Raw genomic sequence first — 27,753 nt, forward strand, 5'->3', positions numbered from 1 at the left:
TGTATTTACAGGTCTCCCTCTCCTAGGGGAGCTTCTCTCTTAAAAATGAAATTTTCTAATTTGACTCAAGGGCATTTATTCATATCACCGAAGAAAATTAAGTAAGTGCTTCAAAAAAGCAATCCCTCTTTCAACTCCTGCCTCTTTCTCTCTCTCTTGTCCTCCTTCCCTCTCTCTCAGTCTCTATCCTCATGTATATAGAGAACTGATGAGGTTTACAGTGCAGGCAGGGTGGCACAGGCTAACAGAAGCTTTCTGTGACTTTTGTATAGAAACTCAGAGGCCCCTAAATAAAAACAGACATCACTTGCCTGGTCTGTTTTGTATAGATTTAAAAGAAACTGGTAGACCTAAAGCCACTTTTCTTCAGCACTTCCTCTCCATGCACCTGCTTCAAGGGCCGCTCGTCTTGGTCTTTTGTTCTTCAGGGACTGACCCAGACTTTACCAACATGTTTTTAATCCCTGAGAAAGGCCACGCACACTCGTGTGACACCTCACAAGTCTGCTGGGCAGCCAGAACCAGGCACACAACCTTCCCATTGTCCAAAGCTGCAGGAAAAGCAAGCTTGCATGACCTTGTGCAGCGGGGAGCAGCCGCTGCTGGTAAGTCCGCTGGTGGCAGGAAAGCCCAAGGGGAGGGGTCCCCGTGGACCTGGAGGGGCTGGCAGGTGATGGCATCTGAGGAGGACAGGTGTGGGCAACTCACACTCATTTGTTGTCTACAAAGTGGGCTGGGCCCTCTGGGCTTTATTCCCTCGTTTAATCCCATGTCTGGTAAGTGGGCTTCTCAAATGGCTCAGTTGGTAAAGAATCCAGTCGCAATGCAGGAGACACAGGTGATGCAGGTTTGATCCCTGAGTCAGGAAGATCCCCTGGAGGAGGAAAATGGCAGCCCACTCCAGTCTTCTTGCCAGGAGAATCCCATGGACAGAGGAGCCTGGTGGGCTAATCCACGGGGTCACAGAATCGGGCACAAGTGAGCGACTGAGCGTGCACACGCTCACTGGTGGGGTGAGAAACAAGGATGATAATCAGTCAGTGTGACCCTAAGTCTCCCTCTGCACCAGGTTGTATCCCTTGGTCTAGTCCCCTGACCTCTGGTACAGGGAGGGGGAGGGGCACCTCCAGGATGCAACCCACCAGGAGCTATTTTTGCAGCACTGGATTCAGTCTTTTTATTTATTTGTTTGGCTCTGTGAGGTCTTAGTTGTGGCATGTGGGATCTTTAGTTGTGGCATGAGGGACCTAGTTCCCTGACCAGGGATTGAACCCAGGCTCCTGGACTGGGAGTGCGATCTTTATCACTGGGCCACCAGGGCTGTCCCTGGATTCAGTCTTGAGGTGGAAATAAAAGCAGTGGGGAATTGGGCTCTGACCTTAAGGCTGTCCTCCGTTGGTTTTTGAATCAAGACACATACATGGAATAAATATAGGAAACACAAAGCATAGGTTCTAAAATGCTTTTTATACAGAAAATTTGAAGTTTCAAAAAATAGGTTTGTTTTTGTTGTTCAGTTACTAAGTTGTGTCTGATTCTTTGTGTCCTCATGGACTGCATCACGCCAGGCTCCTTCCTCTATCCTCCCCTGTCTCCTGGAGCTTGCTTAAACTCCTGTCCATCGAGTTGACGATGCCACACAACCATGTCATCCTCTGTTGCCCCCTTCTCCTGCCTTCCATCTTTCCTGGCATCAGGGTCTGTTCCAAGGAGGTAGATCAGTGTAATTGTCACCCATGTTAACTGTCTTCCGGGCTCAATAATTGTCACCATCTTGTCCATCTCATTTCGTCCACCCCTCTCTTTTGAAAGTGTCTGAGGCCTTTTCTTGTTGGGATCCTTTAAGGGGAACTCTGGACACCATGCCTTTTCACCAGCAGGGCAGTTTTCATGCTGCAGATGTCACCTTGAGCTGGGAACGCTGAAAACTGCTTGGTTTTCAGCTTGGTGAGGGGAAATTGTATTTTCATTTTGGCAGAATAAATGACCAAAGCTCAGTGGCCTCAGGGTAGACTCTGATGAGCTCTGTTTTGGTGGGGGAGCTTTTGGCGAGGACTTGTTTTGGGCCTGGTGGTGGTGGTAGTTTAGTTGCCAAGTCGTGTCTGACTTTTTTGCAACCCCGCATAGAGTCAGACCCTATTGAGTGACTAAGCACACATACGCACGAGCTGTAGCCCACCAGACTCCTCTGTCCATTGGATTTCCCAGGCAAGAATACCGGAGTGGGTTGACATTTTCTTCTCCAGGGGATCTTCCTGGCCAAGGGACTGAACATGGGTCTCCTGCATTGCAGGCAGATTCTTTACTGGCTGAGCCACCAGGGAAGCCCAAAAGTGCTCGGAGAAAGCACATGTCCCTGGGTGGGCTTGGACCCATCCCAAAGATGCCCCAGCTGTGCCCCCTTCCCCGGATTCCCTCTAGAAGTGCAGTGGAAGAGTTCGCTCCAGTGTATTTCCGAGATGAACAGGCTATTTTCTGAAAAAGCCAAATCAGGCTTGGCCCCGGCCCCTGATGTGCTGCTGGAGCTGGACACCGTCAGAGAACTGTCCTCCGGGGTCAGCAGGTACCGCGACTTCATCCGCCAGCTGCCCATCCACCTCTCCAAGTATATTCTAAGTATGTGGGGCCTGTTGGGGGGTTTCTCAAGCACCCCCTCTCCCTCATCGTGGCCCAGGTGGGAGGTTCCCAGGCCCACCTCTTGTTTTTCCAGGTTTGCTGGATAGGAGCACCTTGAACAGGTGTAGCTTTGTGAGCCAGCACTGGGCGGCGCTAGCACAGCAGGTCAAGACTGACCTGTCCACGCACTCCTTCATCCAGCACCAGATCACCTTCCTGCAGGTATGGCCTGTCTGGGAGGGACAGGTCAGACCAGCCTCCTTTCTGCCAAGCCTTCCCGTCTGTGGTGGCCCCCGAGCTGGCCTCCAGCTCCACGTGGGCTGCTGCTTCACTGCTTTCATGTCCAGATTCCCGATCACCACTGACTCTCTAGTGGGGAGCATCCCGTCTAGAAGTCCCGCAGGCAGAGAGAGGCAGAGCCTTCTCCATGCCCTACAGAGCTGTGAGCTTTCCCCAGGGAGCCTTACCAGAGCTTGTGCCATAAGAGAGCCTCATGTACACAGATGTTTACAGGGCCACAGAGTGTATTTTTAGGTTATGATGCATTATTCCCTGGATAGTAACCACCTCTGGCATTTACAGTTCTGTCTCTTGCCTGAAGCCTGACCCTAAATCAGGGGTTCCTGGTAGTCTGGTTTTTTCCCAGCAGAGGGAGGGGACGGGAGACAGATGAGGAGGCCCTGAGGCAGGCCATATGCTGGAGGCTGGGGACCACCCACCGTTCTTTTTTTTTTTTAATTAATTAATTTATTTTAATTGGAGGCTAATTACTTTACAGTATTGTAGTGGTTTTTCCTATACATTGACATGAATCAGCCATGCCACCCACCGTTCTTGCTGGTCCTCCTTGGACATTTGATGTCATTTCCCTCCTCGAGCCAGTCTGCCCATACCACTGGCCCAACTCTCCAGGCCCAGGCCTTCCTGGGCCAGTGCTTGTCCATCTTTCAGACTCTGCCAAGCACTAGTTTTTAGTTTTTTCTTGGAGTGTAGGGACAAAGAATAACTGTTTTCTGTTATTTCCCCCAGGGGTCCTACACCAGGGGAATAGACCCTAATTATGCCAACAAGGTTATTATCCCAATTCCGAAAATGACGGATGATGGGAAGCGCCTACGTGTGAAAAATCAGAAGTGGAAACTGAGAACGAAGGTGGGTTCTGATGGCATCTGGGGTAAGTGACTGTAGGGCGTCCTTTCTTACTGGCCATGGAAGGTCGAAGTCCAGGCTCAGATCTCACATAAGGATGTCAGACATCAGAGGGTACAGGATAGAGCATATTATGGACGTGGGGTATGGAGGATATGGAATAGAGCATATGGATGTGGGGTATGGGAGGTGATGTACCCTAAGAACGAGGCCAAAGTCCTGTGCTGTGTGTCTGTAAGCAAGTGATTTCCTCTCCTTAAACCTTATCTTCCTCATCTGTTAAGTGAGGGCTCATTTGGGTGTCTTCTTGGAGTTCTTCCTGACTGCAGCTCCCACATCAGGTCCTATGTCCATGATACCAAGCATCTAGTGGGCAGCTGAGAGCCAGCAGCAATGTCAGGATCACTGGGTGTCCCCACCACTGGTCTGTCCCTGCATTTCATGGCCACAGAAGTCTGTGGCTGGGGATGGGGAAGGACGTGGGGGCAGGGCCTCTCTGAGGCTACCCTCTCTGAGGCTCAGCTGTCTCATCTGTGAAATGATGAGAATACTTAGTGGGGCAGGTAACATGCTGTGTGATGCAGCTGTGAGGAGATGAGGGTTGCTGATGCATGAAGACCTCGGCACACAAGGCCCAGAGCGTGCAGCAGTGATTTCACTTGTGCCTCGAGTTCCCACAAGTATGCTCTGTACTGTCACATGTACACAACATGAACATAAATCCCCGGGTTCCATGAAATGGTCAGTCAAGGGGCACTAGTGACTTTATTTTGCATGCATCTTCGTCCTGAGCTCAGTTTAAAAAAGTTGTTAGCAGCAGCACTGGACGTTCACAGAATCAGAGGTGGAAGAGGGATCAGGACCCTCGACTCAGTATTTTCGCACTCAGGGGTTCCTTTTCTCACTGGTCAGCCCCATCCCCGTCACCACGTAGCGGTTGCCACGACCTGAAGAGGAGGAGGCCATGGACCCCTGCACCCTTGCCAGGGGGGGAATCCCAAGGTGCATGTCTGGGACCCTGGGTCAGGTCGCTGCTGTCCTTTGACTGAGGGTGTTCCCTTGTTAGAATGACTACAACCTGTGGACTGCATACCAAAACCAGGAGACTCAGCAGGTGCAGATGGAGGAGAGGAATGTCTTCTGTGGCTCTTACAACATCCGCATCCTCTCTGACACGTAGGTACTAGGCTCAGAATCTAGGGCCCAGGGCCCCTGGACTACCCACGCAAGCATCTGAGGATTCCCATGACCCTTGCTCACTGGAAAAGCAATCCTTTTTCACCTGAAACTCCAGCCCCAAGCCCGTCTGGAGACTTGGTGCTTGATTTTTGCACCATTCTCAGTAGAGGGTGGGCTTCCCTGGGGGCTAAGTGGTAAAAGAATCTGCCTGTCAATGCAGGGGACGTGGTTTCGATCCCTGGGTGGAAAAAGACCCCCTGGGGGAAGAACTGGCAACCCACTCCAGCATCCATGCCTGGGAAATCCCATGGACAGAGGAGCCTGCAGGCTACAGTCCATGGGGTTCAAAAAGAGCTGGACATGACTTAGCAAGTAAACAACAACAAACTAGCTGGTGGAGGACACTCTGCCCTTACAAATTTTGGGTACACTAACCAGCGACCTTTTGCACAATTCACATGCATGAAATCTTTTAAAACTATCTTTACTGTTTAATTCTTATTTTAGAAGTAATATATCCTCATTGGAAAAAATATACACTAAATGCCAGAAAATGTATAGAGAAAAAGAAATCTCTTCTATAATCTCGTCATGTAGAGATAACTACCATTAATATTGATGTCTATCATAGAATTTTTTCTTGGCATGTATAAATACATATTTTAAATAGAAATGGGTCTATGCTATACATATTTTGGTAACCCACTCTAGCAAAGTACTGTGTCTTTTCATGTTAAATATGAAAATGGTATTTATGGTAACTATGTAGTGTGACATCATTTGAATATGCCAGAAGAAGATCCTTTCATAATGTCAACTTCCTGACATATTTTAGGTCTAGGACTTCACTCTTTACTCAAAAAATTTTGTGAAGGGCATCTTTTATTCTATTTTTGGCTGTGACCCTTACTAACAAATTGCATCTTGACTAGTCAAATAGGGGGAGGACAGAACAGATGGGAAAAGGCAGAGCTGAGTGTTTATGAGTAGTATGGTGATACGTGCTCTTTAGCAGAGAGATTGACAAGTTGAACTCTAGATATGACAAATGGAATGAGGACAAAAAGGTCAGGAATTGCTCCTTGTATTCAGAGTGACTATCCATCCCTGTTTATCCAAACAACCCTGCTTTACTCTGTGGTCCTCGAGTAATTAGTAATAGTGTCCCCTTTCATGATAAAAAAAATCTCAGTTTGGACAATAAAATTTTTGGTCATCCTGCTCATATTTAATCTATTTGCTAATAATCTTATGATTGGAAAATTAACTCAACTCACCCTATTTTGTTGGATTTCATACTGATTGAGGGCAGGGTCCATCCATATCTTACTCATCTTTGTATTTCCCATGAGCACCTATTGGCACAAGACTTTGCCCCTAATGTAGTATGCTCACTGGATATTGGTTAAGGGAAACAATGACAGCAGTGGGATATGCAGTGGGTATAGGGCTTCTCGGCTGTGTTCCTCTGAGGTTTTCTGTGAAAAGAGGTTTCCATGGTCAAATAAAGCAGAAAATGCTGCATACTCTGTTCTCTGTCCTGGGGATTTTTATTATACATTAGCAGAAATTGTTAAAAGAGTTGTGCCTTTTGTTTTTAGGTTTTAAATCTAGTTGAAATGCATTTTTGTTACAGTGTGAGGTAGGAATCCATCAGGGCTTATTAACGCTAGGCCTTGCCTTCTGCTACATCCCTTGCTGGATGGATTTTCCATGATGGCATTGCTATAGGCGAAAGACACTGTACTAAGTTGTTCCATGGGTCTCTTCTCTCATGGTGCATCTTTTTCCTGGCAACTCAGGTGGGACCGAAACAGAATCATCCACTATTCTGGGGGAGATTTGTTAGCCGTGTCATCCAATCGAAAGATCCAGCTTCTGGACATCATACGTGTAAAGGAGATACCCATCAGGTTTCGAGGCCATGCTGGGAGTGTCCGGGCCCTCTTCTTGTGTGAAGAAGAAAACTTTCTCCTGAGTGGGAGTTATGACCTGAGTATCAGGTAAGTGGTCCAAGAAAGTTGTGGTCCTCAACTTGCCCAGGCTTAAACACAGCTTGTGGAAAAAGCATGTGTGCTTTTATGTTTTTTTGTATTTATGCAAAAGTTATTCTAAATGATGCTGACTTCTAGAATAACCCACACTTTTTTGGGCAAGATAAAAACCAAAAAATTGTATATTGTTTAAACTTTGAGTGAGATAGATTTATAGCAATTATTAGATCTATTTTCTAGCAGAAGGCTACAAATCGGAAAGTATTTTCTTTAGTATTCTTAGATGAAAGCATAATTTATATTTCTTTTCACAGATTCCTTCAGGGGAAAGTAGTTTTTTTGTGGGTGTGAAACCTGGTATGGAAGCCAAATAGTGATAAAAGTGTATATATACAAATATTTTTAAACAATATAAAACACTCATGTGCTTGTTACTCAGGTCAAGAAGTAGGGCATTACCATTCCCCAAATCTCATTATGTGCCTTTCTCTTATTTTTTCTTTCTTCCTCCCGATCAGTATAAATTTTATACTTAAATTTCTTTATAGTTTTGCTACCTATTTATGTATCTCCAGATATATTCACTACCTTTGTCCTTTCTTGAACTCAACATAAATGTAGTTGTATTTTAAAAATTCATGTGTACTTGATTCTTGCACTAGTTTTGAGATTCATCTTTATGATATAGATAGCAGTAATTAACTTATTTTCACGGAGATATAGTATTTTATTGGATGAATACATCATCATAACTCATTTATTTACTCTTCTGTTGGTGGATATTTGCATTGTTATTAGCTCTTTATTCTTTCACTGCCATAGACATTCCTGTATGTGTTTCCTGGTACCCATGTGTATGAGTTAAAAATTTTTTTTGTTGAGGTATAATTGACATACAATATATTAGCTGTATAATATAATGACTTGATATATGAATCTATTGCAAAATGATTACCCCATTGAATTTAGTTATATCCATCACTGCACATAGTGACATTTTGTTTCTTGTGATGGGAACTTTCAAGATTACTCTCAGCAACTTTCAAAAACACAACACAGTGTTGTCGGCTTGCTTTTCTATTCTTGCATCAAAACTACCTTTTTAAAAAAGACAATTTTTATAGAGCAGTTTCAGATTCACAGCAAAATTGACAGGAAGACACAAAGTTTTCCAATATACTCTCTGCACCTGCACATGAATATATTTTCTTGTCCTCAAGATTCCCCATCAGAGTGGGACATGTGTTACAACTGATGACCCTGCTTTGACACATCATAATCTGTGCTTTCCTGATGGCTCAGTGGGTAAAGAATTCTCCTGCAGTGCAGGAGATACAGGAGATGCGAATTTGATCCCAGGCTTGGAAAGATCCCCTGGAGGAGGAAATGGCAACCCACTCCAGTATTCTTGCCTGGAGAATCCCTTGGTCAGAGGAGCCTGGTGGGCTACAGTCTGTGGGGTCACAAAGAGTTGGACACAACTGAGCGACTGAGCATGCATGCAATTACCTAAAGTCTACAGTTTATCTAGGGTTCATACTTGGTGGTGTACATTGTATGTATTTGGACAAATATATAGTGACACATATCCATCATTATAGTATCATACAAAGTATTTTCCCTGCCCTAAAAATCCTCTGTCCTCTACCTATTCATGCTTCTCCCAGTCCCTGACAACCATTAATCTTTTTACTGGCTCTGTAGTCTTGCCTTTTCCAGAATGTCATATAGTTGAAATCATATGGTGTGTAGCTTTTTCGGATCTTCTTTCACTTAGTCATATGCATTTAAGGCTCCTCCATGTCTTTTCATGTCTGGATAGCTCATTTTTTACTTACATTTCATAATATTCCACTGTCCAGATGGACCACAGTTCATTTATTCCTTCATCTACTGAAGGACATCTTGGTTGCTTCTACATTTTGTCTGTTATGAGTACATGGCTATAAACATCCATTTACAAGTTTTAAAAAATATTTGTTTATTTAGTTGGCTACAGTGGGTCTTAGTTACAGCATGCAGAATCTTCTTTGCTGCATGTAGGATCTTTAGTTGCAGCATGTGGAATTTAATTCCCTGACTAGGGATTGAACCCAATCCCCCTGTATTGGGAGCATGGAGTCTTAGCCACTGGACCGCTAGAGAAGTCCCCATTCCTATTTTTCTAAAAGCATTTATCAAATACCTTTTCTGCATAAATTACGAAAATAACCTGGGCATATGGTCAACCATGCTGCTTGGAAATAGAAATTCAAAACATGCTTTTTTTTTTCAGACCACTGGGACCTTGTTAAACTCAACTATGTATACATAGCAGGCTCTGATGAACAGATAAAGGCCATGGGACCTTTAGGAATATTAGAAGGAAAAGTCTGACAACGCCCCCCACCCCAAATCAAAAGAAACATTTACTTATTGTTTATTATGTGCCAAGTCTCCTAATAACTCTATGAGATAAGTACCATTATTATCCCCAATTTACAAATGAGGGAACTGAGATAACAGGTGATTCAGTAACTTATTTGAGATCACACAGCCAGTGAGTGATGGATATGGGAGTGGACCTCAGGCAGCCCAGCTCCAGAGCCCAGTCTCTTGACATTATACTTTGTCCTGTCACAAAGTCAGTATGAATGATGGTTGAGAGACCTCAGGCAGGTTTGTATATTAAAAAACACTATGACTCATACATGTTTCCCATATATCTCTTAGATATGCTTTGTGTGTGTGTGTGTAGTTGCTAGGTTGTGTCTGACTCTTTGTGACCCCATGGACTGTAGCCCACCAGTTTCCTCTGTCCATGAGATTCTTCAGGCAAGAATACTGGAGTGGGTTGCCATTTCCTCCTCCAGGGGATCTTCTCAACCCAGAGATGGAACCCAGGTCTCCTGCATGGCAGGTGGATTCTTTACCACAGACTCACCTGGGAAGCCCTAGATATACTTTAGAAACGCACAAAAATAGACTGAATCCAAGTGGCACGTGTCAATTGTTCTGTTGTTCTTGTTTGAAGATCAGCTCTACCACTGAATCAGTGTCGTGGATTCTGAGCCTGGTGCTTGTTCTAGGGACCCTTCCATCTGCTGAAAAGTGAAAGTGTTAGTCACTCAGTTGTGTCTGACTCTTTGCAATCCCATGGACTGTAGCCCACCAGGATCCTCTGTCCATGGAATTAAGCCATTCTCTTCTCCAGGGAATCTTCCTGACCCAGGGATCAAACCTGGGTCTCCCACATTGCAGGGAGATTCTTTACCATTTGAGCCACCAGGGAAGCCCAACTTGTGACAACCAAACATGTCTCCAAACATTGTCACATGTCCCTTGGGAGTGGATGTCACCCCTAGTTGACAACTTCTGCATTACTGTATTTAATTCTTCATAAACCTATGAGATAATTATTTTTATTATCATTTCCATTGCATCAAGGAGGAAATGAAGTTTTCACCAAAGTTCAGTAGCTTTCTTCAAGTTACACCTAAGAGATGCTGCAAGTGGGATTCAAATCCAAGCCTTGGACTCTGAGCTTAATCATGAAACTCTGATGCCTTCCAACTACCTATCAATCTAAAGGAACTCTATACTGTTGAACCCTTGGGCCCTCAGAAAGTCTCAAAAACATCTCTTTTTTGTGGTCTGATTCCTGCAGATACTGGGATCTGAAAAGTGGGGCTTGTATACACATCTTCAATGGCCACCAGGGGACCATCACCTGCATGGATGTGTATAAGAACAAGCTCGCCTCTGGAGCAAAAGATTGCCAGGTAAAAGGTGAGAAAGAAATGCCTCAGACTCTCTAAGATGTTTCCCTAAGCCCATGGCTTGCCAGAAGACTTGTTTTGCTCATTTCTACAGGCAGTCGCTTATCCCTTCATCCATCTGTCTATGGATCCACTGATCCATTCACTCGATGACTATTGGTTGAATGCTAGGAGCTTAAGTGTAAAGAAAGCAGCATATGCCATGGCCCTTTCGACGTGGCTTTCTATTTCTGCAAGAGCCTCATGGTCTCCTAATGGAGACAGATACATAAATATATCATGGAGGGAAGACTAAATATGAGAATGACAACAGTTGCCTTTTATTGAGTACTAACTTTGGAACCGCGATGGGTGCTTTACATTATATTATTTCAGTCTCATAAGCATTCCATGGCGTGGATGCAGATAAGGGATCCACGACTCAGAGAGAAAAACAATTAGCCCTGAGTCAAAATTGCTAAGTGGTTGGGTGAGGATTTGAACCCAGGGCTGTCTGGTTCTAAAACGTGTACTCCAGGGAGTTTGTGGAGGGCTAAATCACCATAGAAATAAGAGTAAAAGGGAAAGCACTGCAGGCAGGGTACTGTTTGAGTGTAGTCCTGAGGATGAGTAGTTCTGCGTGCAGAGGGAGTGTGTAGGGCATTTCAAGCAGAAGGAACAGCTCAGGCAAATCCCAGAGTATGAAAGAAAATGAAGAATTGAGGGACTTTCTCTCTGCTCAGTTGGCTGAGCTGTTGTGTGTGGTGTTGGCGATCAGGCAGGTATGTTTGTTTGCGGCCAGATTATAAAGGGCCTTCTGTGTTGAAAATTGAATTTTATTCTGTAAGATGCAGGAGGCTGTAAATACATTCTAAGCTGAGAAGTGACACGATGAAATGTGTATTTGAGAAAGACTGCTCTAGTGATATTGTGGAAGAAAGATTTGGAGAGATGGCAACTCTGTGGGGACAGTATGTCTTCAGAATATCTGAGAATAGGCAAGTGTGAAGTTATCGGATAGATCTGAGTTTCTAGGAGATGGTACATACAGAGGGTGGCGGGGGGTGAGATTTCCAGAATGAGAACTGGCAGGACTTCAGCACCAACAGGAGATGAAAAGCAAGAAAGAAGGGAGAAGGGGGAGGCCAGACTTTATAACTCAGGCCATTGGGTACACAGAAGTACCACTGATGGAAATGGGACCTTGGAGGAAGAGCAGGGTAGGGGAGGGATGGAGGAGAAGATGATAGCTTGTATTTTGGACACGTTGAGTGTGGCAGGCAGAAGAACAGCCAGCCAAAGATGGTCCCATCCTAATCCCGGAAACCAATGACTGTGTCTCCTTGCATGGCAAGAAGGACTTTGAAGATGTACTGAAGTCAGGGACCTTAAAATGGGGAGATGACCCAGGGTTATTGGTGTGGACCCACGGGTCATCGCCTGGATCCATAAAAACAGACATTTTCTTATGTGTGACCAAAAGGAGACGTGACTGTGGATGAATGGTCAGAGAATGGTTGCTGGCCTTAAAGATGGAGAAAGGGGGTTGTGAGCCAAGGTGTGTGTGGGGGACCCTAGAAGGTGGAAAAGGCAAGGACATGGATTCCTCCCCCCGCCCCCCTGAGACTCCCTAAAGGAGCACAGTCCTGCTGACACCTTGATTTTAGCCTTGTGAAGTTGTGCAGTGATTCTGTAAGATAATCCATTTGTCATTTTCAGGTTCTAAGCTGATAGTAATCTGTTACAGCAGCAATGGGAAGCTAATGCGTTGAGTGCGGAGTTCCCGCAGATGCCCAGGGGAGGGCAAAAAATCAGTGTAGAAAAGCTTACTCACATAGTTTGGGTTAATGGTTAGAAACATGGTCTCTGGACCCAGACTCTCTGGGTTTAAATCCCAGTTCAGTCTGCTCACCACCCCTGTGATCTTGAGCAGGGTGAACCTCTCTGGGTCTCAGTTTCCCCACCTGTACAGGAAGGAGTAATAACAGCTTTGTCCTGTGAAGATGAGTTAATGCACGGCAAGCACTTTGATTGGTGCCTGGCTCATGGCTAGTGTGGGGTGGGTGTGCACTGTGGTTAGTATTTGGTCCTGTGGTATTCATTGCATTGCCTGAAGAAGTAGGTTCTATGAGGGGCTTTAATGTTCTCATCACTGAATTTGTGATGCCCACTTTCAGTCTCTTCCTTCAAGCTCAGTTCTCCCACCACCCATGGACTCTCATATCCACCCAACATTTACGATATGAGAGGTGGGGGCTCCAGCACCATCTGTGTAGAAGCAGCAGTAGATCCGCATTCAGCTGTGATGATCTCTTAGAAGTAAAATCCAAAAGTCAGATTCAGAAATATTTTAAAATGTAAATGGAGATAGACAGCTTTCTCTTCTTTGGGGGTGGGTAGGAGGTGAGGGTCAGGAGACAGCATCTGGGAGGAATCATGCCCTGAACACCTGCCATGATTTTCCTGAAATCTACTCTAGCATCTTTCAGGTTTGAGGAGTAGGCTTGCTGGAGATGAGCTGTCCACCTCTTAGACCAGGAGGCTAAGTTCCAGAGTCAGAGCCAAGGTCTATGCATTGCTGGATCTCCCAAGGGCTATGAGAAGGGAGCCCTGGGTTACACGTACATGGACTGTGGGTGAGCCAGTGGGGGTGCTAGACCAGGTGAAGCCTTCTGGAATCTGACATGATGGGCTCGGCTGGTCTCAGCTTCTGTGATGGGGTATGGAGCCCCTTTGGCACCCTCTCCATGCACCGTCTTTTCTCTCTCCCCTTCCCTTTCAGAGTGGGATATAGAGACAGGGAAGTGCCTAAAGACCTTCAAACACAAAGACCCCATCCTGGACACCAAGATCAATGACACCTACATCGTGAGCAGCTGTGAGAAAGGCATGGTCAAAGTGTGGCACATGGTCACGGCCCAGCTGGTAAAGGTGAGGGGTGGGGACTGGGGGGAGGGGACTAGGGGGAAGGTCCAGGGATGGGGACTGGGGAGTGGAGTGGGGCGGGTGAGAGGCTGGAGGACACTGACAGACACCGACAGACAGGTAGCTCCCCAGACCACCCTAGGGTGGTTGAGAGGCAGTCACCAAAAAAGGGTGGTTCTGAGACAGGGAAGGGGAAGACCCCTTAAGAAGGGGCCATTCCAAGTAGGTTGAAGGTCAAGGCCGACATGAGCCTTGTTGTCATGGGTGGAGGTGGTAGAGGCTACATTCTGACTCTGCAAGATATATGGATTCGGTGGGGTCTTTTCACAGTAGCACAGGTAAAGTACCTTTTCTTCTTCTGGAACATTTGACCCTGATTCTGGCACGGGGTCTGGGAATGAACAAACCACAGTGATCTCCTCTTGCCTCTCTTCTGAGAAGAGAATGGAGAAGTGGCTGCCTGGCTGGTGGGCTTTTCTTACCAGTGATGTTACCGTGGTCTAAGCAGCAGTTACTGGATATCAAGCTGCCTCTGGTCCTGGCAGGGAACCCTTCTGGCAGTGGAGGAAGGAAGACTGTGTCCCTCTCAGGTACTCCAGGAAGGCGGGGCCTGCCTGGTCACAGACCCGCTGGGTACAAGGCCTCTTCCGATCTCCTTCTTTCTTAACTGGGGAGGGAGCTCTGGAGAGCAGGTTGCCTGAACCTCACCAACCTTCTTAGAGCAGACATGCAGTGGGCTCAGACAGACTCCCAGTGTGGTAGCTCCAGATTGGTGGAGCGTGGCTTTGGGATCCATCTCAAGAAGCCTTCAGCTCTGCTCCTTGAGGAGTCATGATTTGGGCTGAAGATGGGCTGAGAACAGAGGCATCTTTTCTTGCAGACGCTCAACGGCCACGAGGGGGCCGTGAAGTGTCTATACTTCGACCAGTGGCATCTCCTGTCGGGAAGCACTGATGGCCTGGTCATGGCCTGGAGCATGGTGGGAAAGTACGAGCGGTGCCTCATGGCCTTCAAGCATCCAAAGTAGGTGCTCAGGACACCCTGGCCAGGTCCCTGCTCCCGATCCCAATTTTCCCATAAGCACCTAGACTTCACTCCTTAGATCAATCCCTGCTGCTCTCTGCTGACCCTCTCGCCTCTGGTCCTCACCCATTTCCATTTTCCTCTTCTTCTACCTGTTGCCCAATATAGTCACCCCCTCTCCTGCCCTCCTTTGCTTCTCTTAAGAAACAACAATACTGTGTGCAGATTTTGAGAAGTTACTGAAAATTTATACTTGCGGCACATGTGATAAATTTTATCTGTTACCTACCAAACTTAGGAATATTGGCAGAACTGTCCCTCAATGATGCCAGTTTCAGTAAACTTAAATTCTTGGAATATTGTGGTTGCAAAAGCTTAAAATGACCCAGGTGCCAAAGGTTTAAAAATAACTAAGGGCTTAAAGAAGGAGCTCCCTTAAAGCCTGTGGGCTCAATTCTATTCCGGGACAGCAAATAGATTTCATTTTGCATTTCCAATCCCAGTTTAGTGATGGTGCCTGCTTGGATCCAATTAAAAGTACTCTGAGGTTATCTAAGTTTATTTGAAAAGGGCACTGTGGTTAGTTAATGGTTCTGCCCTAAGCGTGGGTTTTACAGACTGCTCTATGCCACTCTTGTACTGCATGAATATTGCTTCTTCCCCTGAGTGCATTATAAGAGACGCCAGGAAGCTAAGTGCTATCCTAATTCATTGAGAGAGTAAATGGGTCTTCCAGGAGGATCTGTCAGGGACAGTTATTTAATGAAATATGGTCCTAGATTTCATTGTACCCTCACAGGAACCTCTTTTTTAAAATTAATTTTTAAATTTTAAAAAAGATTTTATATTGGAGTATAGTTGGTTAACAATGTGATAGTTTCAGGTGTGCAGCAAAGGGACTCAGCCTTTGCTGAGAATGTACCCATTCTCCCCCAAACTAACTCCCTTCCCATCCAGGCTACCATATAACATTGAGCAGAGTTCCTTGTGCTACACAATAGGCCCTTTTTGGTTATCCACAGGAACTTCTTGAGCAGGCAGACTGGCTTTGTGGGCAGTAGAGGGGGATATGGGCCTATATGTGTATGTTCTCTATCTGGGGTGTATAACTGCATTGTTGACAGGTGGGTAGTATCAGGAAGGGCCAGTGTTCAGTGATTTAGTTAACCCTTGGGTGATTATCGATAAACCTCTCAGCATTTATCATCTGGCTTGTCCAAACTTGACCTCAAGGAGGGACTCAAACTTTGTGATGTCACATTAAAATGGTAATGCTACGTTTTTAAAACCTTCCAAGCATGATTCAGTAGGATTTAATTTAGTTGTTGGAAGATAACTGTTTCCAGCAAACTCAGCAGTGTGTTCATCATTTCATCAAACCCATTCTACTAATACCTCAGCTGTGAGACCTTCTTAAACCATTCCCATTTCCACTGAATGACAGCCCAACACACCATCCATATTGGCTCTTGATGCCTTGCACACTTACAGCAAATCCATAGACAGTTGTAGTACATTTGGAGGACATGGGCAGTGTTCTCATTTGTAGGGCTCTTTTTTCCACTCATCTGTAGCAGCACTGTGTATATATAAGTGCTTGATTGTTGTTCAGTTGTTAAGTTGTGTCTCACTCTTTGTGATCCCATAGACTGCAGCAAGTCAGGATTCCCTGTCCTTCACCATTTCCCAGAGTTTGCCCAAACTCATGTCCATTGAGTTGGTGATGCCATCCAATCATCTCATCCTCTGTCGTCCCCTTCTCCTCCTGCCCTCAACCTTTCCCAGCTCTAGGGTCTTTTCCAGTGACTCAGTTCTTTGCCTCAGGTGGCCAAAGGACTGGAGCTTCAGTTTCAGCATCAGTCCTTCCAATGAATATTCAGGGTTGATTTCTTTTCGGATTGACTGGTTTGATCTTGCTGGGCAGTTTGATCTCCTTGATGGGTAGTTTAGCTGGACGTAATGAAGTGTTGAGAAAGCAAATTCATGCTATTGATTTGTACAAAGAAGCCAAATTATTAATTTACTGCAAGAAATATGACTATCAAGTACACTGAACACCTTCATTCCAGTTAATGTATACATTGTATATTTACATACATTATATATTTAATACATTAAATGTATATTTGTATATTATATATAACATTTTAATATATATTAAGTAAATTGAATATATATATTTACAACTTAAAAATTAAGATAATTCACATAACACAAAATTCACTGTTTCATGATGTACAATAGAATGTTTTTTAGTATGTCCATAATGTTATGTGGCCATTCCCACTATCTAATTACTCAATATTTCTATCAGTCAGTAGTAATGTCCTCTGTTTCATTTCTGACTTTAGTAATTTGAATTTTATCTCTTATTTTTGGGGGGCAGTCTAAGCAAAGATTTTGTAATTGTTATATCTCCTTGGTAAATTCATTCTTTTATCATTATTATGTAATGTTCTTTTTTTGTCTCTATTAACAATTTTGTCTAAAAGTCTATTTTGTGTTGTATTTGTATAGACACTCTGGTGCTCCTTTGGCAAGGAGTATCTTTTTTACCCATTCTTTCACTTTCAACATACTTGTGTCTTTGAATCTACAGTGAGCTTCCTGTAGGCAGCATTTAGTCGGATCATGTTTTTAATCGTTTCTTCCAATGTCCGCCTTTTAATGGAAGAATTTAATCTATTTACATTAAGTGTAAAACAAACTTAACTCTACCATTTGGCTCTTTGTTTTTCTATAGTCTTTTTTTGTTTGTTTGTTTCATTTCTCAAGTCTTCTATTGTGCTCTTTTTGGGTGTTGAATGGATATTTAGATATTAACAGTGTATCATTTTAATTCTGTCATCATGTTTTTACTATATATTTCTGAATTACTTTATTAGTGGTTTCCCTTGGGTTGCTGCAAGCCTTTGGTTGTTTTCCACAGTTCCAAATAGTTGATTCTGCCAGTTTTTGCCAGTTTTTTTGTTGCTTTTATGGAAGGATGGAATTTCGGAGTTCCTTTGAATGCCACCATTTTCACTGACATCAGCTTCTGCAGTGTTTGTTTTTTTTTTTTTAATCAAGGAGGGACAAAGAAAGAGACAAGTGACATTTCTAGGGCAGAGATAAAATATGAAAGGAGACTGGATTATGCCAGAACCATGAAAACCACTGTTGTGTGAAGTATAGGCTTAGTTTTAAAAATACCTTGATTGATTTGATCCCGACAGGAATCCTCTGAAGCAGTTCCCCTTCTCATGGAAGAGAATACTGAAGACTGAGAGGTTATTTTCTCAAGTTTATACAGTCAGTAAGAGGTACGATCAGGTTTTGATCCCAGATTTTCTGATCCCAAAGTCTGTGCTTTAAATCACCAGGCTATACTGGTATATGGGCTGAGCCACCAAATGTCACAGGAACCCACAAGAAGTGTAGGCTCAGCTCAGTTCAGTTCAGTTCAGTCGCTCAGTCGTGTCCGACTCTTTGCGACCCCATGAATCGCAGCACGCCAGGCCTCCCTGTCCATCACCAACTCCCGGAGTTTACTCACACTCACGTCCATAATGTCAGTGATGCCATCCAGCCATCTCATCCTCTGTCTGTCCCCTTCTCCTCCTGCCCTCAATCCCCAAAGTACTGGAGTTTCAGCTTCAGCATCATTCCCTCCAAAGAAATCGCAGGGCTGATCTCCTTCAGAATGGACTGGTTGGATCTCCTTGGAGTACAAGGGACTCTCAAGAGTCTTGTCCAGCACCACAGTTCAAAAGCATCAGTTCTTTGGCACTCAGCTTTCTTTATAGTCCAACTCTCACATCCATACATGACTACTGGATAAACCATAGCCTGGACTAGATGGACCTTTGTTGGCAAAGTAATGTCTCTGCTTTTCAATATGCTATCTAGGTTGGTCATAACTTTTCTTCCAAGGAGTAAGCGTCTTTTCATTTCATGGCTGCAATCACCATCTGCAGTGATTTTGGAGCCCCCCCAAAATAAAGTCTGACACTGTTTCTACTGTTTCCCCATCTATTTGCCAGGAAGTGATGGGACCAGATGCCATGATCTTCGTTTTCTGAATGTTGAACTTTAAGCCAGCTTTTTCACTTTTCACTTTCATCAAGAGGCTTTTTAGTTCCTCTTCACTTTCTGCCATAAGGGTGGTGTCATCTGCATGTCTGAGGTTATTGATATTTCTCCCGGCAATCTTGATTCCAGCTTGTGCTTCTTCCAGCCCAGCGTTTCTCATGATGTACTCTGCATATAAGTTAAATAAGCAGGGTGACAATATACAGCCTTGATGTACTCCTTTTCCTATTTGGAACCAGTCTGTTGTTCCATGTCCAATTCTAACTGTTGCTTCCTGACCTGCATATAGGTTTCTCAAGAGGCAGTCAGGTGGTCTGGTATTCCCATCTCTTTCAGAATTTTCCAGTTTATTGTGATCCACACAGTGAAAGGCTTTGGCATAGTCAATAAAGCAGAATAGATGTTTTTCTGGAACTCTCTTGCTTTTTCGATGATCCAGCAGATGTTGGCAATTTGATCTCTGGTTCCTCTGCCTTTTCTAAAACCAGCTTGAACATCTGGGAATTTATAGTTCACGTATTGCTGAAGCCTGTCTTGGAGAATTTTGAGCATTACTTTGCTAGCATGTGAGATGAGTGCAACTGTGTGGTAGTTTGAGCATTCTTTGGCATTGCCTTTCTTTGGGATTGGAATGAAAACTGACCTATTCCAGTCCTGTGGCCACTGCTGAGTTTTCCAAATTTGCTGACATATTGAGTGCAGCACTTTCACAGCATCATCTTTCAGGATTTGAAACAGCTCAACTGGAATTCCATCACCTCCACTAGCTTAGTTCGTAGTGATGCTTTCTAAGGCCCACTTGACTTCACATTCCAGGATGTCTGGCTCTAGGTGAATGATCTCACCATCGTGATTACCTTGATCATGAAGATCTTTTTTGTAGAGTTCTGTGTATTCTTGCCACCTCTTCTTAATGTCTTCTGCTTCTGTTAGGTCCATACCATTTCTGTCCTTTATCGAGCCCATTTTGCATGAAATATTCCCTTGGTGTCTCTAATTTTCTTGAAGAGATCTCTAGTCTTTCCCATTCTGTTGTTTTCCTCTATTTCTTTGCATTGATCGCTGAAGAAGGCTTTCTTATCTCTTCTTGCTATTCTTTAGAACTCTGCATTCAGATGCTTATATCTTTCCTTTTCTCCTTTGCTTTTTGCTTCTCTTCTTTTCACAGCTATTTGTAAGGCCTCCTCAGACAGCCATTTTGCTTTTTTGCATTTCTTTTCCATGGGGATGGTCTTGATCCCTGTCTCCTGTACAATGTCATGAACCTCAGTCCATAGTTCATCAGGCACTCTATCTATCAGATCTAGTCCCTTAAATCTATTTCTCACTTCCACTGTATAATCATAAGGGATTGGATTTAGGTCATACCTAAATGGTCTAGTGGTTTTCCCTACTTTCTTCAATTTAAGTCTGAATTTGGCAATAAGGAGTTCATGATCTGAGCCACAGTCAGCTCCTGGTCTTGTTTTTGTTGACTGTATAGCAAGATCCAAAGAGACACACAAGGAGGCAAAGCCTTCAATCATGAGGCATCTCTCCCAGTGCTGGATTCGCCATAGGTGGACTGAGGTGCACTTAGGGCACCAATAAAGTTATTGCAGTTTCATCTTGGAAAAAAATGAGAACTTTGTTGAACTTTCTTACGTGTATTTTATACCTTACATTTATTATGTATCTATCTATCTGTCCATCTATCCATGTGTTCATCACGTGATACATCAAGCCACATTGACTTCTTTGCTGTTCTTTGAATGTCTTCTGTGTTTCAAAGTATTTGTTATTTTTGTTTTGCTAGTTGTTGGAGCCTTCAAAAGTCTCAGTATGACTCTGGTACCTTGGACACCTTGGAATCTGACCAAGTCCAGATGATATGTGGTGGATGTCATTCTTTTGTTTTTTAAATTTTTATTTTATATTGAAGTATAAGAGTCAGACATGACTTAGCAACTAAACAACAACAAAAACACAGCTAGCTCCCTGTGCTACACAGTAGGTCCTTGCTGGTTATCCATTTTAAATAGAGCAGTGTGTACTTGCCCATCCCAACTCCCTATGTTGGATGTCATTGTTTTAACATACCTCAGCAATGATCATACACTGGAATATGAGCCAACGTTCACTTTTATAATAAATATTTCTTGAGGACCTGCTGCGGGATTGGGCCATGTGCTGGGTGCTGGGTGTGCAAAGGTGGATAAGACAAGTGCTGTGCCCAAGAGGACCTGGCAATATACCGGAAGTCTATGTATATGAGTCGGGTGAGAGGAGCAGTGGAAGTGAGAGACGGCTTTATGGAGAAAGTAACATATGAATGTGGCCATGGATGGACTTGGATGGGTGGAGGTGGCAGAGATCGATGGACCTGCTTTGCACACAAGGTCTAACAAATTGGTGACATCAAGTTCCATTTTTCAGTAGCATTAATAGCAGTGGGGTAATGGCACTTCTCAGATCTGAATACTCCACTTATCTGGAGCCCAGCTAGGACCCAACTATTGTCAGGGGGATTTTGTTAGAGGCACTTATCTAAATCTTTTCCCGATTCCCATCCCCCCCCTTCTCCTCCTGGTAATCACAAAAGAGAGCTCAAAAATCTCAGCTGCTGGGTACAGTTTTCCTATGGGATGTTTCACTGAAAGGATGAAAGCCACTAATTTAAGGACCAAGGGAACCTGCTCAAATACCAGGTTTTTGCTTCTTATAAAGATAACCATTTTCCCGTCTGTTTTTTTTCTTTATTTATATAATAATGCTACTTTTAGAAAGATTCAAAACGTCAAATGATTCTGAGCATGACATTTGTAGAAGTCTGATAGCTAGAAATCAAATTGTAAGAGAGAAGCACAGTCATCTATATATCTGACACACACACACACAAAATCTTGACATAAGCCCTTTTGTTTTTCTGCCTTGTGGCACTGTGAGCAAGTTGTAGGAACAGTAACTGCAGAGTGAGGGGAGAGAGTACAGCTGCATCTTGAGGGTTAATAGTTTATATCCAGAATCACAAAATGAGGCAAACATTGCTTCAAGGACAGTCATGAGCCCCCCACCCCCTTCCAACCACACACCAAAGTCCCTGACTGCAGACACATCCGAGTGGTTTGCCGGAAGGTGGGTACTGCCCGTTGCTCTGTTCCCTTCCAGGGAGGTTCTCCATGTGGCCCTTCTCTTCCTCCGGGTCATCAGTGCTTGTGCCGATGGCAAGATCCGCATTTACAATTTCCTAAACGGGAACTGTCTGAAGGTGATGAAAGCCAATGGCAGAGGTGATCCTGTGCTGTCCTTCTTTATTCAGGGCAACAGGTGGGTGGTCGGTGTGGAGGTCAGGGTCCTGAGCAAGTCTGTTTAGATGGTTTCTTTTACCCTCCTCTGGGACACTGGCCCCAGATTTGCTGGCAGCCGGAGAGCACAGGTTGTGCTCACCTGCATTTTGGGTCGCGGTGGATGATAGGCTCAGGGGCTCATTTGTTCCCAGGGTTGGATCTGATCACATGATGGGCATGATACAGCTCTGCTGCAGGGACCTGGTTCTGCCAACAGGCAGCCTCCACCTGCCCCCTGATCCCGTGTCCAGCCTGAGCGTTCCTCAGCTCCCTGTGTCTCATTTCTGATGCAAAGAGACTTGCAGGAGGGTTGGGGTGGCATTGGCAGGTGGCCCCATGCCCAGTGGGGCAGAACTGAGCAGAGGTGTGTGTGCTCAGTCACTTAGTCAAGTCTTTTTCTTTGTGACCCCATGAACTGTAGCCCACCAGGCTCCTCTGTCCATGGGATTTTCCAGGCAAGAATACTGGAGTAGGTGGCTCTTCCCTTCTCCAGGGAGCAGAGGAGTTTACGAAACAGAACCATGGTGGCACTAACTGAATATAGCACTGTGTTGTTATACACTAGGTTCATGTGATATTATGTAAAAATACCCAACTAGACTTTTAAATTCTAGCACAGGCTCACTTGAGACATCACCTAGTCACTCTGAACTACTTTGCCTTCCTTCTGCGTAATAAGGCTCAATAAATGAATACTCTTTCAGTCATGAAGTCAGAAAGCCATAGAGACGTCACCTCTGAACTTTTTCTCATTCGTGACATCCAAAGAGAGACGTCAGCTTGAGTAAAAATGAGTCTGAAAGATTTCTAACTGGGATGGTTCCTTAATTCCATTCCAGCGTATCCTACTATAACCAGTCACTTTTATGGAGAGTTTATGCTGACTGTTGATAGCCTTAAAATTACAGCCTTTTGGAGCAGAAAGGAGCCTGCACACAGCATTTCCATCTCTTGTTTACAGTTATAGGCGACCTAGGAACTAGGGTTGGGGAGCAGTGCCCCTGTGAATGCTGGGAACCCCAGGAACAGTGGGTGGGAGGTAATATTTGGGGTCCTGGGTTCAGGGGGGATTAGGGAAGATGGAAACCCTTCTGCTTTCCAAATACAAAATGTCCTGTCTGGACATAGAGTGTGCACAGAGATCCTGGAGTGATGGAGTGAAGATTGGGGTAGAAGGTCAGCGAGGGCTTGAAGACTTCCCCCATTAGAGAGCTTTCTCATCCTATTATGACAATAGACATGTGGCATTTGGATGCTGTACTTAAAAAAGGAGTGAACTTCCAGACATCTGTGTGCAGAGTAGCTAAGCTTTCTGCCTCAGGTACCTAGGTCCTTAGCACTTACTCCAGGAACAGAAATTCACTTAAAAATGTTTTAACTCGAGAAGCGAAGTAATCAGGACACGTGTGCTTTGCTCACAACTCATTTTTAAAGAAACCAGCTACAGAGCTAATGAGTTCTGCTGCACGGCCTGCTACCTTTCTCTGCTCTAGACCCTACAACAACCTACACTACCCTGTTTGTGTGGTCATTGCCCCAGCATTGATCTCTTGGCTCAGGATCCAATGGGACTACCGTCCTAATGCATATTTGGAAGCCGGGGCAATGGCAGCCTCTACATTCCTTTTAGGGGTGTGTGGGATCTTAGTTCCCCAACCAGAGATTGAACCCGCTCTCCCTCACTGGGAGGTGTAGTCTTAACCACTGGACTACCAGGGAAGTCCCCTTTTGTAGGCAATCATGTTGCTTTGGTTCCAGGATGGTGATCAACACGGAGAGCAACATCCTCCTGTTTCAGTTTGAGAATATCAAGTGGCAGTACTCAGTGGAGCGGGCCAAACAAAAGAAGAAGGACAGAGAGGAGGACAGGGAAGAAAACAGCTTTGCAGAAGTCCTCTCCAAATCTAGCACCCAGGTCTACAGTCCAAGGGATTCTGTATCAAGCAAGCAGACAGCCCAGGAGTCCCTGTTAAGCAAACCTCACAGGTCCCGCATCTTCCTGAGGGCATCCAGATTACCTACAGGTGAGACAGCTGAACCCAGGCAGCCTCTGTGGTATCCATTGGAGCAGGGAAGGGGCTGCCAGGACCAGCTTCTTTGTGGGATATTTTGGCCAGTGGTTTCTTAATGATATACATCCCAGTTCTTTAGGGCAGGTGGGAACCATTCTCTTTGACATGACAATCTAATAGGCAGCTCAAGGGAAGCTGCTTATTTTCAAGGCCTAATTTCCAAATGTATTAGACTCTTTCTACAGGAGGTGACACTAGCCCTTCATCAGTCCAGTCCAGTTCAGTCGCTTAGTCGTGTCCGACTCTTTGCGACCCCATGAATCGCAGCACGCCAGGCCTCCCTGTCCATCACCAACTTCTGGAGTTTACTCAAACTCATGTCCATTGAGCCCTTCATACTTGCCATTAAAACAAGAAACAAGCTACCAACACCCTTCTCCATGCCCTTGACCCAAACGTATGTTGCCATTGTGTCAGTTGCTCTGTCGTGTCTGACCCCATGGACTGTAGACTGCCGGGCTCCTCTGTCCATGGGATTCCCCAGGCAAGAATACTGTAGTGGACTGGCATGCCCTTCTCCAGGGGATCTTCCCAATCTAGGGATCAACCCTGTATCTCTAGTGTCTCTTGCTTGGCAGGTGGATTCTTTACCACTGAGCCATCTGGGAAGCCACTTTCCAAACATATAGTTCATGATTCACTTTCCAAACATATCGTACGTGATTATTTCCTTAGGACAGAGATGAGATATATTGCTCTCTTCTCTCTAGACCTCTGGTTGATAACATGCGTACCTGGAAAATACTAGATCAATAGATCACCTCCAAGCATATTATACCACAAATGATCAGCTAGGACAGAGCACTAGAAATTTCAGATAACACTTAAAGCTTCATAATCAGTAGGAAATCAGGTTGGAGGTGGGGTTCAGCTGGTGACCTAGATGGACCTTTGGTTCTAGGTGACTGCCTAGCTTCAAGGAATAAGAAACATCAAACAATAAAGTGATAATTTGGGTGAAGATCAGTTGAATTATCAGCTGTGCCCCCAGTAGTCATCCTTGATTGAATCACAGAATTACTACAGTTTCCTCTTCAATCTTAATTTAGGCGTGTTAATGGAAACACCTCCAAGTCCAGGAAAGCCAAAGTCACCCTGGAAAGATGGCAGGAAGAGACTGGGTTCTCAGGAACCAAATGGCATGGGTGCCGAGCAGGAGAATTTGGAAGCAAAACCTGTTGTCGCCGGAGATCAGAAGACGGGTGATCCTTTATTCTGAATCAGTGTGACAGGATTCAGCCCCTCTTTCTCTCTCTGTTCAGTCCAGTTTTTCACCAGGCCAATAGCTTTGTTTATCTTTGATTCAGAACAGATAAATGCCCAGCTCCTCCTAAGAATGACTGTGGTGTTGGTTTAGCGACTGATTTCCCCTAATCGTCCCCTACTAACTTGAGGCCACACAGAAACGTGTGAAAGTGTTTAGTCACTCGGTCGTGTCAGATTCTTTGCCACCCCATGGACAGTAGCCCACCAGGCTCCTCTGTCCATGTGATTTCCCGGCAAGAACATTGGAGTGCGTTGCCATTTCATTCTTCAGGGGCTCTTCCCCACCCAGGGAGCGAACCTGCGTCTCCTGCACTGGCAGGCAGATTCTTTACCACTGAGCCACCAGTGTGCTAGAATGAATCTCTTGTCCTTATCAGTGGCTTTTGGACCTGTTATCATTCAAAACATTTCGGGATCTCCTGTTCAGGAATTGCTTTTTGGCCATGTGATAGTTTCCATTTTGCAGTGGAGACATATTTTTGGAAGGCAGTTTTGATTCTAAGAAACATCCAAAGATCTTTTGGAATCAAATTTGATTATAATAAAGTGGAGATCAAGCTTTGCTATACAAGTTTTATTTAAAAATCTATGTATGTTACTAAAAATTTATGGGCTTCCCAGGCGGTACTATTGGTAAAGAACCTGCCTGCCAGTGCAGGAGATGTAAGAGATGAGAGTTTGTTCCCTGGGGCGGGCAGATCCCCTGGAGGAGGGCATGGCAACCCATTCCAGTATTCTTGCCTGGAAAATCGCATGGACAGAGGGGCCTGGTGGGCTACTGTTCACAGGGTCGCAAAGAATTGGACATGACTGAGCAACTAACACTTCACTAAAAATTTATAAGGCCCATAAATGGGGTGTGAAGTTTATTCCCACAGGGGAATTTCAAGAATGTGTGGAACAGAGAGATGTTCCTTCCAAAATATGCGTATCTAGATGTTAATGCACCCTTGGACACAATACTAGCATATCTGTTAAAAGCTCATGTTAAATATGTTCTGATTGCTCATCTCATAGAGGATTTTTGTTCACATGATGGTGGTGTGTCCATTGGGCAACAGCAACCTTAGTCTGCATAATAGTTAGAATGGATTTAATTTTCATGCATGAGTATTTAATGGTTTTCATGGAACACTGATTTGCTTTTGTTTTCTGTTTTTGGAAAAAGCAGATGATATGGAGAAATTACCAAAACAAAGGTATCTGGGAATTTCGGGAGACTTGATCAGTCACTCAAAGAAGTCCTGGTGCATTCCCATGTCACCTGACCAGTTCCTCCTGACCGTGAACGCCCTGCAGAAAGCCCATAATTCTGGGGAGTTTGCCTATCCCCGGAGACCCCAGGCCCAGATCATCGATGTCGGGGGACCTTCCATTCCATACCCAAGGAAGGTCCTGAGTTTGAAGGGCCAAGCGGTCCAACAAGCAGTTGACCGACTGAGATTCAGCACTCCTCCCATAGAAGTGAAGCAGACCAATATTCCCCTCAAAATCCAGAAGCTTCAGCCCAACCTGAAGAAGTCTGTACATGGCCCCCGAGTGCAGTCCACCATCCCCCAGCCTGTGCTTATCTGCCCCAGGTTCCGTGGTGGCTCAAAGGGCGAAGACCAGGCGACCAGTTCAACTGACAGAGTGCGCAACTTCAGCCCCTTAACCAGCACGCAGGTCATCAAGCCAAACCGCATGCTGGCTCCGCTCGCGAGCACGGCAGCCCAGGCTGCCAAGAAAGAACGGCCCCGCTTCTGCTCTGCCCTTGACCCCTTACGAGTGAACACAGAGTTCATGCTGCTGACTGTGAAGGAGCAGAAAGAGTATAGGGAGGCCAGGATGAAAGAGTTTCAGGCCATAAAACCAGTTGGAGTGGTCGATCCAGAAAAGGCCAGCAGAGCTGCATGGATCAGGAAGATCAAAGGTCTGCCCATCGACAACTTCATGAAGCTGGGGAAAATTGCCGCCCCAGAACTTGGACAAAATGTGTTTATTTGAACCAGCCTTGGGAAATTACAGTGTCTTATAATAAACAGGAAACCAAGTAGATGTTGATATTTGGCCTCTTTTGTTTTGTTTGTTTTCAACTGTTCCCTGGCATTTACCATGGGGACTCTTCATTATCTTCCTATAAGTCAAAGAACTGATACTTATCAAAGTAAGAAAACAGAGACTAAGAGAGACTGGTATCTGTTTTCCCACTGAAAACCATTTAATGAGATGCATGGAAACCCTGTTTCATTGATGGGGGATGGAGAAGTGGTTTTTGGAAATTTAATACCACTTATCGCTACCAATTTCCTGTGCCATTTCTTCTAGCAAATGGACCAAAGGGATTATATCAGAATCATGCACTGGAGTCCCCTGGTGTTTTTGTACGGAAGCCTGATGAAGCACAGTAAGTTTA

The 27,753-nt window shown here is 44.8% G+C and overlaps 1 protein-coding gene across 1 annotated transcript in view; it reads left to right on the forward strand.

Moving 5' to 3' along the window:
• Positions 1 to 27,401, forward strand: part of CDRT1 (CMT1A duplicated region transcript 1) — a 30,843-nt gene extending 3,442 nt beyond the window's left edge. Inside the window, exons 2-14 of the mRNA XM_040245925.1 lie at positions 429 to 605; positions 2,422 to 2,616; positions 2,711 to 2,838; positions 3,646 to 3,768; positions 4,832 to 4,941; positions 6,747 to 6,947; positions 10,585 to 10,706; positions 13,458 to 13,606; positions 14,481 to 14,623; positions 21,842 to 22,000; positions 23,779 to 24,044; positions 25,142 to 25,294; positions 26,527 to 27,401. Of these exons, the coding sequence (XP_040101859.1) occupies positions 429 to 605; positions 2,422 to 2,616; positions 2,711 to 2,838; positions 3,646 to 3,768; positions 4,832 to 4,941; positions 6,747 to 6,947; positions 10,585 to 10,706; positions 13,458 to 13,606; positions 14,481 to 14,623; positions 21,842 to 22,000; positions 23,779 to 24,044; positions 25,142 to 25,294; positions 26,527 to 27,344 (2,744 nt within the window). The 3' untranslated portion in view covers positions 27,345 to 27,401. The remainder of the gene's footprint in view (positions 1 to 428; positions 606 to 2,421; positions 2,617 to 2,710; positions 2,839 to 3,645; positions 3,769 to 4,831; positions 4,942 to 6,746; positions 6,948 to 10,584; positions 10,707 to 13,457; positions 13,607 to 14,480; positions 14,624 to 21,841; positions 22,001 to 23,778; positions 24,045 to 25,141; positions 25,295 to 26,526) is intronic.
• Positions 27,402 to 27,753: the final 352 nt, after the last annotated feature.

This window comes from Oryx dammah, unplaced genomic scaffold, assembly GCF_014754425.2.
Source record: "Oryx dammah isolate SB20612 unplaced genomic scaffold, SCBI_Odam_1.1 HiC_scaffold_8, whole genome shotgun sequence".
NCBI classification, from domain to species: Eukaryota; Metazoa; Chordata; class Mammalia; order Artiodactyla; family Bovidae; genus Oryx; species Oryx dammah.